Raw genomic sequence first — 16,255 nt, 5'->3', positions numbered from 1 at the left:
GGGATGCAACATTAACAGGAGTTGCCCTGTTCTTCCTCTAACATAGGTACAACGTTAATCCTCTCTAGCTAGACACCCTGCTAGGAGCTAAAAAGAAAAGGTACACCGCTAAAGAACGTTTAGACTGTAATAAGGCTAAGGCTATTATAGCTAAATTCCAAGACGTGTTCGAACTAGCATAAGCGAGCATAGCTGCAGCGTAAGCTAAATAAGAAAAGCAGACTAATAGGCACTAGAAGGAAGCAAGGAATTATAAGGTTAGCGATAAGGTTTAGCTAAAACTTAATAAGTAATACTAAACGGGCTGTCTGTTACGAAAATTAGACTAGAAAAGCGCTAAATACACAGTAATTAAAGTAGTTAATAGCTATTTAGTTAAGCTAGACACCCTAAGAGGCTATTACCCTGTTTTCTATGTCGACAGATTACGCCTAGCAAACTCTGACCTACTGCCTAGCTAGGTTTAGGACGACTACTAGCTACTACCGCTACAGATTAACGGTAAGGACGAGTAGGTAGTAGAAGAGATCTTGGAAGAGCAACTACGACGCCGTAGACGTAGATAGAAACTGTACTTCGACGTTAAGTAGAAAGGATACCACTAGACAACCCTCGAACTAGTAGAAATCCTAGAGAATACAGAAGCCCTAGATTAATAGGAAGAATATACAAGAGAATACTAAGACGAAGACGGACGCCTACTAGAAGGGTTTCGACGAGATACCCCCTAAAAAGGAGGGGAGGAGGGGGGTAATGTAATAGGCTAGAGCCTAGTTAGTAAGTCCTTAATAATATCTTGGTTACGTGCGCGAGGCGCACTGTGCACAGATTCCGGGTGCCCCCCCTAAGCACCCGGATTCTGTGCAAGCAAGCCTAGCAGAAGGTTATCCCGAGCCGCCGCCCCCTAAACGACCTTCAGAACCCTAGCTACCTGTAGTTCTCTTCTCTATCGAATACAACTCTAGTATACCTATGCAATAGCTCCCTAAGCGTAGCCCCTTACATAACTATATTGTTTTAGTTGCAACTTATACGCGCTGCGCTTAGAACGTTACTAAGTAGAAGAAGATATGCGAGAAGTCTAAGCATCGCCGCTGTAAGCACTGTGCCGCTAGAAATTAGGGTAGTTGTACCTTAGTAAGTAACTAAGATATCTTATAAGCGCTGCGCCTTAGCTAATCTAAACAGGTGCCTACTAAGATAAACGGCTGCCTTAATTGCCTGTACTAGCTTTGTACATAGTATAATACTGCTGTTAACAACGCTGCAACTCCTAAGTCTAACGCTAGAGTAATTACTACTAGCGTTAAGCTTGCACGTTACTAGCGCTAGTTTAACCTAGAGCTTACGAACTACTATCGCGTCGCTGCCTATTCTAGGACTCTAATTAGAGTTCCTACTTAAGTTCTAACAACTTCTCCTTACTTCTTAAGCTTAATCCTAGTTAAGCAGCGCAGGATAGCTGCTGCGCTAGAGCAACTCGTTAGTTATGCTGCTAAGATAGTATGCGCTTATGCTTATTTTCCTAGCTTATTTTCTTAACTAACTTTTTCTTTTAGGGCGCTAGTGCTAGTGCTAGTGATAATTCCGACTCTAATTCTAACTCTAATGCTTCTCTTCTGCCTCTAGGTAGTAAGGAGCTAGAAGAGGGCAACTAGGGCGCAGGTAGAGCTAATAGTAGTAAGGAAGGCGAGGAGGGTCTAGGTAAGGATAATAGTGAGGGTGGTGAGGACTAAGAAGTTTTCCGCCTTTTGCATTTTTTCTTTTTTGTATGCGTAGATACCCAAATCCTGCATAGCAGGTTTACGCCTTAGGTGCGCTATAAACGAGTTTCTTATAATCTTTTTCGCCGTTTACCTTGCTGTAAGCTTTGTGTCTTTTCGAAGTCTTAAACTAGTTCCTCTATATCTTTAAAGTCTAAAGCTAGGGTCTAAGTGTCCTAAGATTTGTTATATCCTTTCTATCTTAGCTAGTATTGTAGTTAGCCTTTTCTTACTTGTTTTCTAAGGATTTTTTTAACCTCCTAAACTTTATAGCCTTCTAGGGTAACTTTAGGTAGTTGTGTATTATCCTCGTAGTTATCTCTAGAATTCTATCGTTCTAGGAGGGATACGTAGAATACATTATAAATGCGGTAGTGAGGTAGTAGGAATATGCGATATGTGTCACGGCGCTGACCTAGATAGCCTATTAGAGCGCGCCAAGCTGCTAAGCGAGCAGCTGCGTGATCGCTGAAATTCCTGCGCGAACGCGCCCTGTCGTACGCTCCTTGAGCTACGTCCTTGTCTTAGCCTGACCCCGTACTGTGGTAGAGAATCTAGGGGGACTGCAGATTTGAAGGGCTATCGGGCTCGGAGATAACACGGAGAGTAGAAAAGGGACAGGAATGTCTGAACCCCGTTCAGACAACGAACACCACACATACAACACACACAATATACTCTACTCACTTGCATCGAGCACACGTTCCGATGGAGAACTACCAAAACACTCCACTACAGTACTATCAGCGATATCGTAGTGAATATACTGATCACGTGCACCTACCTTTCCTGCCTGCCGACCCCGTGACACTTAAGGCGCTTATTGTTAGGCACTAGGCTACTCTAGGCCCGTTCGGGCCGTTATGCCAAGCAATCGCAGTATATTAGCCTACCTTACCGCTGTTGTAGCTCGATAGCGGTTCGTCTCTAGTCTTATAAGGCAATATACCTCTACCTCCACTATCGCGGTGCATCTCGTATCTATAAAGACTCTATTGCTTGACAGTATTTGTGATGTGCTAATTGCTGCAATAGCAAGCTAGATATCTGCTTCATTTAAAGGCATTGAAGGAATAGGTAGTTGAGAAATAGATGTCTACGTGTAGAGAGGTGCAGAAGGTTGGTGGGGCTCGCAACTCGCTTGGATTTGCAACTCGCTTATAATGCATGTTATCTTAGGGTTGTTGTTTTGATGTTGGGTGGCTCGCCCAGCGCGGTGGCTCGGCCACTGTCGGTACACGGTAGTGGAAGCGAGGTTGCTCCTGATTGGCCCACAAATAAGATGAAGGTTCGTCTGTCAAAGTATAAATCTTAGAGTGATACTTTACAACAGCGAATACCTACGCTAAACAACCCTCACCGTCCTCACCTCAGCTCCACAGCCCTCCCTATAAGTGGCTTCCGCCATGATATCTCCATCACACCCATGCCTACCACCACTCCCCTTGACCAACCCCCTGAACCACACCACACCCTCATCATAAACCCGCATAACTGCCAGTCCAAACACCGTTCCCCACACCCACACCCACAGCACCGCCAGCATCGCCATCACCACCGCCACCCACCCCTTTTCCTCCCAAACGCTTAGCATTTCAGTCAAGGCCCAACGCTGTACCTCTTTCCCGACGCAGAAATACCCGAACCACGCGCAGTTGTTCCATGCCGCGATGCCCACGCGGCGGAATGTGTGCGGGTCATCAGCCGTCGCCTGCAGCGCGAGCGTGTAGATCAAGCGGCGGGACGCTGTTACCGTAGCGGTAGTGTAGCGCCTGGTGAGGGATAGAGGAAGGGTGCCGGCGGGCGTAGTGGCGAGGGCGAGGAAGGTGATGGGCAATGAGGTGTCGAGGATTTCCTCGGGGAATAACTCCACTGGTACGGGGGCGAGTCTGTGGCGCCAGGAGGGGTGTTTTGGGGAGGCATAGGTGAGGTGGTGGCGCCAGGTTCTGTTTGTTTTGAGGGATGAGGGGTTGTGGAGAGGAGGGGGTTGGGGGTGGTAGTACCGGTGAAGTGAAGAGTTTGGTAGTACGGCGACACGAAGAGGGTGCGTGTCATGCCTATGTGTGGGTACGAAGTCAGTTAACTTGGATAAAAGGTGTTAGATACGAAGTGTATGTCTTATACATTGCGACTTCGTACCGGGGTATCGTACCGCGGAGGATGAGCGTGCCGCTTGTGTTGAACGAGGTGCCGTGGGCGTCTGCGTGAAGGACGTCGCACGTGGGCATTATTCGATTGTCGTATAGGGGAAACCAGTTTACGGGGAACGTGGTCGATGCCCAGGACCTGGGGCGAGATTAGGAAGTGAGCTGCAGGTCTGTGAGGGTGCGTACCATGATGGCGCCAACACTTGCTCGTGTCGACTGGAAAGGTACGTTTTTGCTTCTTTCTCCAAGGCATGCCACGGGCCGCTCTTCGCCAGAGTCCAGGGTATGTACCACATGAGTCCGAGCGGGAGTCCTTGTGCCCAGAGACCAGCGATGTAACGGTCAGATGTGCGAGTCTAAACACTTTGCGCGATACCGTCAATAGCAATGAGACGGTCCGACGACTTCGTGATGCCGCGGCGTGTGTAGTTCTTCACCAGCTCGTACCATTCCAAGCCATAATATGGATCGTCTACAGAGTCATCGGAGTTATCTGCAACCAAGCTCATCGAACCATCGATCACATCCCATATCTTCTTCCCATCTAACGGCCGCTGTTCAGACCCACTCATCGTCACACATTCCCAATGGACCTCCTCCCCGAAGAATATCAGTTTCGCCCGACTGTTAAACTGCTCCTAGAGCACCCACGCTCTAGTGAACAAAATGGGATTAAACTTTGGCATCAGCCCCTGCCCGTGATCAGGTAGTTAGAAGCACGCATTCCAAGCCTCCGACTTATCAGGTGCGTTGAACCGCAGCGTCAATGGTAGCCGCGCGAGGCCATCTCTCTTCACGAAACAGCCTTCGTTGCCGCCGCTGGCATGAGCAGCCATGATCGTGAAGAGGGCGCGTCTGTAGATGGTGGACATCTGCACGCTCTCTTTCATCCAGTCGTCCACGGAGTCTTGTATGATGCAGAGACTGTCAATCCAAAGATAGCGCAGTCCTAATCTGTGAATGGTAATCACGGCATCTTAGAAGGTCTTGGGGAGATCGCGAAAGTCGATGCTGCATTTTCGGTCTGTGAGTGTAGATGTGGTAGTCGTGATGATTTGCTTTGAGCCCCAGCAATGCGAGAGAGCCACAAAGACGAGGGGATTTGACGATTCAGACTTGCAAGATGGCAAATCCGCCGTCTCGAGCAGCCGAGGTGGATTCTTGCCATCCGCATCGCCAACATCAATAACACGCGTGGGCAGCCATCCCAGATTGTCCCTCGCACAGTTTGGGTGACCCTCCAAACACTCTTCCAGCCAGAACCTAGCCATTTCTAAACTCGCCACTGACCCTGTAGAAGCATTCTCCAACCTTGCGCATTCTTGTAACCTTCCAATGAGTGGATCCCGATCTTCCAAGCTCTCCAGGTGCTCCCCCAGATATTTGAGCTTCCTCGTGCTCTTGACCAAATTTCTAGCCGTCATGCGAACGGACTTGATTGACGGATCAGTATCGAGTATGGCCTTCAGGGTGGGCTTTCCCTTGAGTCTTTCAAGCATGAGTACGGTTCGGACGGCCTTGAAAGTCTTGAGCGAAGCCCAATCGCCCTGGTCGATACATTTGAACACACGGCGACACAGTGGGCATGGGGTATTGTAGGCTGCCCGGAGTTCCTCTAAATTGTGAAAGAGAACTGCTTCGTGGGATGGCCAGTAAGTGGACAGGTCTGGGGCTGTCTGGGGTCTTGCATCTGCGGCCTCCGTTTGATCTTTTCCATAAGTGAGGCGTTTCTGGCGTATCAAGGCTCCGACATCGTCCTGGAAGCGCGAGCATCGCTGGCAATACATTCTTGATATCTTCTACAGTGTTCAGGAATATAGACGTTGCTGCCTAGAGTCTTTGTCGATCTGCACATGTGACCGACAGACTCGTATATATGCTTGGCGGGGTAGCCTTATTGTAGCCTTAGCTGCAGATTATCATCCATTTGGGGCTCTCGATGCACAAAGAAATCGACGCTGATTAGCCTAAATTAAGCTCTGCTCTCATTCGTCTAAACTATGCTAAGATGTTAAGAAGGGTGACCGCCAAGACGCTAGGAGATCATGTGACGAATTCTAAACCTCAACTCCAAACAGCGAAAATAGCCACCCTGTAACAGCTCGGCGCAGCCGCCAAAAAAGCCCTCGGCAAAGCCTCCGGAGGCATCCGGCGAAGCCGTTAGCCCCCACGCAGTGGGTATTGAAGAAGAAAGGGAGCCTCGCAGAGCCTCTAGAGGAGCCCGACTGGCAGGCCATATCCCTCTCCCTCTCTATCACCGCCATTACCTCATCTCTCCACCCTCGCCACTTTTGACAAGATAAACAACAGCAATAACCACAGCGAGAACTACAGCGAACACCGCAACAGAGCGCGCTACCCCACCCCGCCGCCAAGCTTTAAGCTTCAAGCTTCAACCCCACCTCACCCACATGTGTAGTAGGTACATTACTATAGCCGAAGCACGTTGTACGTTAATTCATATGTAGTATACAATGTTACGGGGTCGGCAGGCAGGCAAGATAGGTGCACGTGATCAATATTTTCACTACGATATCGCTGACAGTACGGGGTCAGGCTATGACAAGGACGTAGCTTAAGGAGCGTACGACAGGGCGCGTTCGCGCAGGAATTTCGTGTTACGAATTACAGCCACGGGCTTCATCATTGGGCACAGCGGAGCAAGGCTGTATCGCTAGGCGCTAGGCCACCCGAAGGAAGGCCAGGTCACGTGACTGATAGTTATGCCAAGGACTATCACTAGTCCTGCGCGCGGCTATCACCACTACCGATAGTCGCGCTCGCGACTGTCACAACTATCTGGAGTTGTTCTATCCTGTAGACAAAGTATAATGTTCCTCCGGCGTGGGGTATCCACCGTGCAGATAGGTAATAGTATGTGATGGGCTGGAGCCCAGTTGGTGAGTCCTTGATAATATCTTGGTCACGTGCGCGAGGCGCACTGTCCACAGATTCCGGGTGCCGCCCCTAAGCACCCGGATTCTGTGCAAGCGAGCCCGGCAGAAGGTTATCCCGAGCCGCCGCCCCCTAAACGACCTTCAGAACCCTAGCTACCTGTAGTTCTCTTCTCTATCGAATACAACTCTAGTATACCTGTGCGATAGCTCCCTGAGCGTAGCCCCTTACATAGTAGCAGGCTTCTAAACATAGTTAGCAAGCGAGCGGCCCACGCAAGCGAGCGGCCTACCCTACTAACTTTCTGCGCCTTGTAAACTCCTCCTTATTATAGCTCCTCCAATTCAAGCCCTACTAACCTCTTCTAAGGCTAATATACACCTGTTAGATAGCATGTGTTGCTATCTGATGGAAGGCCATCCAGCAGGCAATTTAGCATTGGTGTCGATTGCAGCTATGTTAGCTGACCCGCCTCGATCCTACTTCGGCCTTATTTGTACGAGAGCATATACATCGTGATAGCACCACCTTCTAGGGAGGGGAGAGAAGAAAAAGAATCAACATCTATTAATTCTATGCATTATCTTATCTAATCTGACAATTAAGAGTCTTATTGCCTCCACAACGAGCGACAAACTACCAAAATGGCAGCAAATTAGAGCTAGAGGGACGCGACAGTTATTCTTACCGACTTAAGTAATTAGATCCCCTAGTACCGCCAACTTAAGCTAAAGTGCTAATCGCAAGGCATCTGGCCTTTAGCAGACCCCGAAGGAGTACGACTCTAACGCATACGACTAGAGGTTCCGCTACCTCTAGACATCTCGCAATACGAACCTTTAACGAATACGAGCAATACCTTAATTGCATTATTATATACGGTCTGAGTTAGGAGAAGCAACGCACGGGGAGCAGCGCAGGACACGATAGACACGTCGACAACTGCCTCGCAAAATCCTGTAATACTAACGCGGACATTAGATCTCTTAGACAAGGGACAAGAGGCATACAAGGAGGATCGCGAAGACTACAAGCTCTGCCTTAAATTATGCAAGATACTTAAAAAGGACTATTAAGAGGAGAATAATAGAATCTTAAAGACGGTTAAACACATCCTTACGACTGTAATACTGCATCTGCAACTTAGTTGCTACGCAGAAAATAGAACGCTGCGCGAATAGACAACCTCCCTCTAAGACACAGTTAGAGTAGACGTAGATAAAGAAAGGGCGCAAGTACGAGAGAGATACTACGCCGCACTTAGGCTAATGCGAATAACCGCAAATTGGGAGACATGGCTAAGTAAATATAATTAGGCAGCAACTCGAGCTAAGACCCTTAAGGTAGCCGAGGTTATGCAAATACAAGCTATAATAGACGACTTCCTGGGCTCCGTATTAAAAGTAGCATTAACCTAGACTGCAGGGTTCTAAGCGCTAGGATACGATAAGAAAGCTATAAATAGGAAAAAGATGATAAAACTCTTCTGCGAGTTTATAAGCCTTTACTATTTATTAAGAGGGAAGCTAAAGAGCGCCTTCGCGGTAGGAGACTTATACGCGGTAAGTAGTGAATCCGACTCGAACACACAGAGGGACGCCTCTAGTGTAGAAACAAGAGCGCTATCTAACAATAACAATTAAGGCTAGGGAAACCCTAGGCTATTAAACAAGCGAAAGATAGGTAGTTAGAGTACTAAAACTAAGCAGTTCCTAGAGAGGAATACAGCGGCAGCTAGAGACATATGTCCTGCCTGTAAACAGCGTCACAAGATATCTGACTGCTACTATGTGAATACAGCCAAGGCACCTAAGTGGTTTAAGCCAAATCGAGGCGTCACAAAACTAGTACAGTACAAACTTAAACATAACACCGACTTACAAAGAATAGTATAAGAAACAAACCTAGGAACGAAGCGACTACGCCTAACTACGGCATTACGCTTAATTACGCCCTATATTAAGACATTACAAACTCTAGACCCTACTATTAATTGACTAGATAGGCGCGCGATCGCAAGACTTAAAGAGAGCACGATAGAAGCGGCATTTAGCGCAAGCTAATAAGGATATCCACTAAAGGATGCATTTATCCTAGACTCCGGCTTAACTACGCACATCTGCAATAATCTCTTAAGGCTTAAGGACGTACGCCTACTAGCAATAGGAGACTACATTTAGGCTAGAAATACGAGAGTCTGGATACGAGGATACGGAAATGTCCTTGTAACAACTAAGGGAGCACAAGGGGAACACACCCTCCGCTTGGACAATGTAGCATAGTGTCTAGATTTCCTCTGCAGCCTAATATCGTTCAGACTGCTTAGAAGACAAGGCATATAGTAGGAAAACAGAGAAGACCTAACTAGCCTTTAACAATAGGACAGATTAATTATTACTACTCTGTTAGAACAACACGGCTAATAGGTCGTTAAGAGCCTAGCAGAGCTAGCTGCAGCCTTCCATGTGCGTATAAATCGAGCCAAACGACGATCGCAGAGGGCGACAGCAATGCTATAGCACAAGCGCCTTAGCTACCCTAGTCCTTTAGCTATTAAACACCTCGTACAACAATCTAAGGAGGTAAAGATCATAGGCATTACTACAGTGCAATGCGACGCTTACAGCAGATCGAAATCAAAGCGCTAAATACGCAGAGCTCTAAGGCTAAATAACAAAGGCCCTAGTAAGAGAATTGCTATTAACTTCTATAAATATAAAGCAGGCAGCTTTACAAAAGAAAAGAGTTAAATGCTAATTACCTGTCGATACTCCCGATACGTTTAGGACTTCTATTTTAAGGACAATAGGCTAGCACGCTCTATAATCCGCTAACTAAGCCTTTTCGTCTAGTTTATAAAGAATTAATTTAACATCACGGTTAAGGTTATTAAGACAGATAATAAAATTGTTACAGTTAAGCAAGAAGTTAAGAGATAGTGCACGTTCCTATTAATTAGAATCGAGCCTTCTGCTCTAGATACACAAGCACAGAACGGAGGAGCTGAACGCTTAGGGGGTGTAATAATAGAGAAGGCACGCGCAATTCGACTAGATGCGAATCTTCTATAGGAACTCTAGCTAGAAATCACTAGAGCGGCAGTATACCTGTACAATCGAACGCTAAATTATCTAAACAAGTAGAAATCGCCTTACGAAATATTCTTCACGCGCGCAGCTGCTATAAATAGCATAGTTACAGGACCCTAAAGACTAAATTAAGCTTATCTAAGAGCATATAGGTGCAAAGCTTTCGCGATAACAAATAATACACACTAAGGAAAGTCTAGGCTGCAAAGGCTAGACCTAAAAGCCTAGATTAGGTATCTAGTAGGATATTAGTCAACTAACATCTACTGCATTTAGATCCTATCTATAGCTAAAGTAATTAGCACCCGTAATGTAGTGTTTAACGAAGAAGTAGTCTTTAATAGCAAAACTAAGGATCTAATAGACAACCTTATGCATAACACTCTAGAGGAAATTGCGACTTAGGTAAAGACAGTCAAACTCCTAGGTACTTAGAGCTGTCAAAAACTTAGGGGGTGTAAGAGTTATCGTATTGTAAAGGTGAGACCTAAGACTAAGTACTGACGCTAATTAGTCATGCAACATCAGTCACATAACCACTGTCTTCATCGCCTATCTTGACACTCCCCCTCGATGAGGGCAGTGCTCCCCCTTAATGCTGTCGGCTATGCACAAGTTGTTCCATGCTCCGGGAGCCGTTGCCTTAGTCATCGATCCTCCGCAAGCCAACCATCCGTCGAAAGGACTTAAACTTCGTCTTGCCCAGTGGCTTGGTGAGTCCATCTGCTAGGTTCAGCCTACTAGCAATCCATTCTATCTTTACTAGCCGCTCTTCCACCTTCTCTCTTACAAAGTAGTACTAGATGTCTACGTGCTTCGTTCTCGCATGATACATCGGGTTCTTAGCCAGGGCCAGGGCCCCTCAATTGTCCCCGAGTATAGTTACTAGCTTAGACGCGCTCAGCTAAGAGAGGTCAACTCGCAGCTGACACAACAGTCGCTGCAGCTATATCGCTTCCTTCGCGGCCTTAGACTCCGCGATGTACTCAGCCTCACAGCTAGACAGCGACACAGTAGCCTAACGCTTCGACTTCCAGCTAATAGCAGTGCCAGCAAATGTAAAGACGTAACCCCTAGTTGATCGACGATCATTATCTCTTCCCTAGTTCGCGTCCGTGTAGCCCGTTAGAACGTCTAGCCAACCTTGCGTGTCTATTACTAGGCCGTAGTCACTAGTACCCTTCAGGTACCAAAAAAGCCTCTTCAAGGCCGCATAGTGTTTCTGTGACGGATTGGCGGCGAAGCGACCCAGCTGACTAACCGTATACGCAATATCTAGGCAAGTACAGAGCATTAGATACATGAGGCTACTAACCGCTCGCTAGTACTACTTCTGATCCTGCGAGTCTGACGCCTCTTTACTAGGTTCTAACACAAGATTCTTATCCATCGGAGTCGCCACAGGAGTACAGTCTGCCATTCCGAAGGTTCTTAACACCTTCTCGGCATATGCGCGTTAGGTCAGCTTAATCCTACTACCCCGCGAGGTATCCTCCCAGATTACCTTTACTCCTAGATAGTGGGCGACCGGACCGAGATCGCTTATCTTGAAGTGCTCCGACAGAGCGCTTTTGATGGATGCAATCGTCTCCTGATCCTTCCCTAAGATCAAGAGGTCATCCACATATGTCGCAATAACCAGACGTTTGTCTCGATTAACGAAGACGCTATAGTCTTCTGAGATTGCCACGAATCCCATTGGCTGCAGCGCCTAGCTTAAGGTAAGGTACTAGATCCGAGGAGATTGCTTAAGCCTATATAGGGCCTTCTTGAGCTTGCAAATCTTCCTAGGGTACTGGTCCTTGATATTCGGTAGGAGTTCCATATAGACGTCTGTGTCGATCTTGCCATATAGAAATGCTGTCTTGACGTCCATCTGCTCGATCGACCAGCCTAGCAGGCAGGCCAGAGCGAACAGAAGCTTGTAACTTATCGGCTTTACTACCGACGCAAATGTCTTAAGAACGTCGACGCCTAGCTCTTGTTCGAATCCGCGGGCGCACTATCGGGACTTGTAACGAGTGACTTCTCCATCGGCATTAGTCTTGACCTTGTATGCAAACTTGCCGGTAAGAATTGACACTCCTGGTGGGGGATTCACAACATCCCACACGTCGTTGGCTATAATCTCTTTGACTTCTTCGTCTATGGATGGAATCCATCGTGATGCGTCCGCACAGGTCACAGCATCCTCATAGTTCTTTGGTTCGTATGCGCCGCCAGCAGCATAATCAACTACATGGTTCTCGAGTTTATCTTGATTCTTCTCTAGCGCTGACAGCGCAGCTAGACACTCAATTACTGCGCTCTAATCGTTATGGTCCACGGACGCTAGCGACTGGGCCACCTAAGTCTGTGTACTCTCTTTAGAGAAGCGTTCTGCCTCATTTATCTCGCCGTCTTCGGCGATCAACACGAGTCCTCTATTGATCGCAGCAGGCTTCACGGACAAAGCCGCTAGAGTCTCCCCCTCGATCGTGGAGTACCGTCGCCGCTTAGCCCTATGTGCGAGGGTATCTTGAATTTTAACCTCGTCGCAATAGGCTAGTCGGCGCACAGTCTCGGGGACCTCTCCCCCTGGACCAAATATGTCCTTATTGAAGTGCAGATCTCGAACTAACTCCACTCGCTCGGTGCAGGTGTTCTATACCCGATACTGATGTTTCGCAACAGAACCGAGAAGATAGCACTTGTCCGCCCAAGGATCAAGCTTCCTGAAGTTCGAGTAGTCGCTTCGGGGTCGGGGCTTCCAGCACTCGCAGCCCAACACTTGCAGGTGCTCTATTAGCGGCGGCCTTCTATACAGTCGCTCGTATAGTAGCTAATCGTTGGGATTAGCCGACGTTGGGCAATAGTTGACTATGTCAGTGACACTAATAAGGATCTCAGCGAAACAATGTTAACCGAGATTCGACTCGTCTAGTATCGCTCTCACTGCAGTGAACAAAATATTTATGCCTCTTTCTGCGACCCCGTTCTGCTCTGGATTATACGGTGCTGTAGGCTCAACTCTGACGCCTGTCTCTCTGAAAAACTCGTTTAATAGTTTGTTATCGAACTCTCCGCTATTATCTCTTCGGACGGCTAGCAGTTCGTGTTTTAGTTCTTTCTCGACCTAGGTCTTCTAGATCTGCAGTTCTCTTGCTGCATCGTTCTTGTGTCGCAACACTCTCACCCATCTGTATCTTGTATAGTTGTCTGTAATGGTAAGAGCAAAGCGATCATTAACTTTCTTCTTGCCATCGTACGCGTTAACTGGCCCTGCTAGGTCAACAAAGACCCTCTGTAAAGGCTTCTTGCTCCTTGTCCCGGAGTCCTTGAAGTTTCTCCTCTTTAGACCTGTTCGATTGCAGGATTCGCATGGTAGTAGTGGGTCCTCTGCACTTGATGCATTGAGACGCCGCAGCAGCCTTCTCAACCTCCCTTCTCCAAGATGCCCTAGTCGACGATGGTAAGTGTTGATGGACACGTCTAAGGGTATTGCTGTGAAGGCATATGGCTGCGGTCGTCGCTTTCGGGTGACTTCTGCTTTCGGTCGTGACAGTACGTACAGGTCGGTGGTGCGGCAGTCAGCCGTGGCTATCACTTGGCCAGTCTCTGTCCGTACAATCTCAAGATCATGGCCATCCATCACGAAGCGTATGCCTGCCTTCTCTCCGTCATTCGTTAACGTCAACGCTCGACAAGAGATGATGTTAAAAGGGAGACCTGGCGCATACGAGACGTTCTGGATAGTAAAGGTCTTGTTGTAGACCTTGCTGTTGACCTCGCAGGCGATCGGGATCTTGACTGTCCTAACGCTAGCGACTGCCACGCCTCCACCAACGCCCATCACCCGCTTCCCGGGTGGCGCCGGACTTAGCGTCTCAAAAAGCGACTGTCTTCCGGTCACGTGCGTGTAGCTTCCACTATCGAGGACCCAATCATCTGGGGCCAGTCGTCCGTTGATAACACTTAATGCTAGTGGCAGCCATGGGCCGTTGGTCTCTGCCTATGTCTCTGCCTCGACTTCTATCTACTATCTTGCTCCTAACGCTACCATTACGCAGGCTAAAGCAGTCTACTGCGACAGGCATAACACGTATGCGATAATCATGCCCCAGCAGAGACTCTCCCCGCGCACTAATAGTCAATCGGAGGTGGATCCTTGCACGAAGTCACTTTCTTCGATTCTTCTTTTCTTTGCAGTACTCTCTGGGTGCACTGTTTCTGTACCAGATCTTTTTCTGCCTTGATTCTCAAGGTGCTTAATGTACCATTTCGGCCTGTATCTGGCGTTCTGGTTCATTCTGTAGCATCCTTTCGGCCCTGCAACGGCTAGGTGGCCCACTCTGCCGCAATGCGTGCACCTCTTCTGGCTGTTTACTGCCAGAGTGATGCCGTCGTCATTGTTCATCTGTCGTTGTTCCTCTTGGATCACCTCTCGCGCCAAGGTCTAGAAGTCCTTCAGGTTGGTGACTGAGACAATGGACTCATCCGAGCTCAGGACTGCGACCTTGTTGTTAAACGCACTAGTGAGTGCTGTCAAGAAGTGGGAGTTGACCAGCCACGACGGCAGGCGGTAGCCTGCGTCAACCGCGACCAGTTTCTCCTGTACCTCTATCAGCTTGTTGCGAAACTCGCTAACGCTCCTAGTGTTAGCAAGTGTAGTGCCTAAGAACTCTTTGAACAATGACCAGACGATCGCGCTCCCCTACTGGCGGTTGCGCTCGCCTAGGAGTGCTATTGCCTAGGAGGGCAGCTCGGTGCTCTCGCTTTGGAGTGACGACCTAATCGTCCCGTCGCAGGCAGTATGAAGGATGCCTATGGCATTTCGGCAAAGTCGTTTGAACTTCGTCGACACTGTCTGAATTGTGGTGGTCGAAAGCGCATCAAACCTGCCTTTATACATCTCCTAGAGGTTATGTATTTCAGCCACGGTCTGAAACGATTTCTTCTACCCCTCGTAGTTGGTGACTCCTCCTAACTTCTTGAAGCCTTGCTTATTAACAGCTTTGCCAGCACTGCTAACCTTGGCATGTTTCTCAAAGTCCAGAAAGGCCTCTACCAGATCACTGTTATCTGTGCTGCCTGCCGGACCTTCACTTATCACTTGTAGCTCCCCTGTCAAGTCTCTGAGTCTGCGGTTCTCCGCTCTTAGTCTCTCCATCTCGTCACGCGTTGCCGCATGTCCATTATCTCTACCTTCCTGCCCTGGTTGTCCTCTCTCCTCTTGCCGTTCGTGCATCACCTGCACGCTAGTGCTTCCGTCCGGATTGATGCGGCGGTTGCGTTCCATCTCTTCGAGCCGACGCTGTTCGGCGGCGGTGATATTGCGACGAGTGGGTTGAGTCGAGGACATCTCCAGGACAGTGGCTGAAAAGGCTTCTCCAATAACTGTATTGCGTGCTCGTGTCGATTGCTGATAGTTGACGGGTGCTGCGATAGAAGTATTTTCTACTCGGTGCCCATTATCCTTTTCGGCCCTTTAAGGCCTCGGATCGTCCGGAAGGACGCGTGTACCTCCTTGGCTACCCTTGCACCGTTCTGACGAGTTCAGGGACTTCCATTTGGCTCATCCTGAACCCCCTCTCGATTGCTAAGGCGCTTCTCGCCTCTCGAGCTTGCTATACAACGCAGCTTGGTTAGAGCTGCGAGGCCCCATCGCGAGGGAGCTGGAAACTGCACTTCAAGGCGCTTGGACGAGTCCGGGCTTACCAGCACTTATCCTAGATCCCCACTCGATTGCTGGGACGCTTCTCGCCCCTCGAGACTCTCTACAACGCGGCTTTGTCAAGGCAGCGAGGTCCTATCACGAGGGAACTGGTGCGAGCACTGCTCTCGGTGCTGTGACAAGTTTAGGATTACTAGGATCGTCCTGAACCCCCTCTCGATTGCTGAGGCGCTTCTCGCCCCTCGAGCCCATTGTACAACGTAGCCTTGTTAGGACTACGAGGGTCATACAACATGCAGCCAACATGAGGGAACCCTTACTCCCTGTTTTGTATTGGCCGTAAGCAATACGCGAAAGCGCCGGGCTCATAACCTGTCAAAAACTTAGGGGGTGTAAGAGTTATCGTATTGTAAAGGTGAGACCTAAGACTAAGTACTGACGCTAATTAGTCATGCAACATTAGTTACATGACCACTGTCTTCATCGCCCATCTTGACAAGAGCTAACAACTAGAAACGGAAACATTCTATAAGGACGATACAGTGCAGGAGGAGACTCCGCGTAGACAACAACCCAGATACTACTAAGGGAGGAAAGTTATAGAGGCATGTCCGACGCTACTACCAACTCCTCTGCTAGTAGCCTTTCTTGTTTAAGAAGAGGTAAACAATAACAACAAGACAAGCCTATCTAACCAGGCTATATTAA

At 48.4% G+C, this 16,255-nt stretch overlaps 3 protein-coding genes across 3 annotated transcripts; all 3 read right to left on the bottom strand.

The window, feature by feature from the left end:
* Positions 1–4,887: 4,887 nt before the first annotated feature.
* ALTATR162_LOCUS3605 (uncharacterized protein) lies at positions 4,888–5,697 on the bottom strand (the record flags this gene model as incomplete). Its single annotated transcript, XM_043311213.1, has 1 exon — positions 4,888–5,697. One exon carries the CDS (start codon positions 5,695–5,697, stop codon positions 4,888–4,890), a length of 810 nt encoding a protein of 269 aa, XP_043167148.1.
* A 7,321-nt stretch (positions 5,698–13,018) lies between these two features.
* ALTATR162_LOCUS3604 (uncharacterized protein) lies at positions 13,019–13,726 on the bottom strand (the record flags this gene model as incomplete). The annotated part of the gene is made up of 1 exon (XM_043311212.1): positions 13,019–13,726. The coding sequence occupies one exon, from the start codon at positions 13,724–13,726 to the stop codon at positions 13,019–13,021; it is 708 nt and encodes a 235-aa protein (XP_043167147.1).
* Positions 13,727–14,830: 1,104 nt separating this feature from the next.
* ALTATR162_LOCUS3603 (uncharacterized protein) lies at positions 14,831–15,235 on the bottom strand (the record flags this gene model as incomplete). Its single annotated transcript, XM_043311211.1, has 1 exon — positions 14,831–15,235. One exon carries the CDS (start codon positions 15,233–15,235, stop codon positions 14,831–14,833), a length of 405 nt encoding a protein of 134 aa, XP_043167146.1.
* Positions 15,236–16,255: the final 1,020 nt, after the last annotated feature.

The sequence above is a fragment of the Alternaria atra genome, assembly GCF_907166805.1.
Source record: "Alternaria atra isolate CS162 genome assembly, contig: 22, whole genome shotgun sequence".
Lineage (NCBI taxonomy): Eukaryota > Fungi > Ascomycota > Dothideomycetes > Pleosporales > Pleosporaceae > Alternaria > Alternaria atra.
The sequence above is the reverse complement of the archived record's forward strand: the minus strand, read 5'-3'. Positions and strand labels throughout refer to the sequence as shown.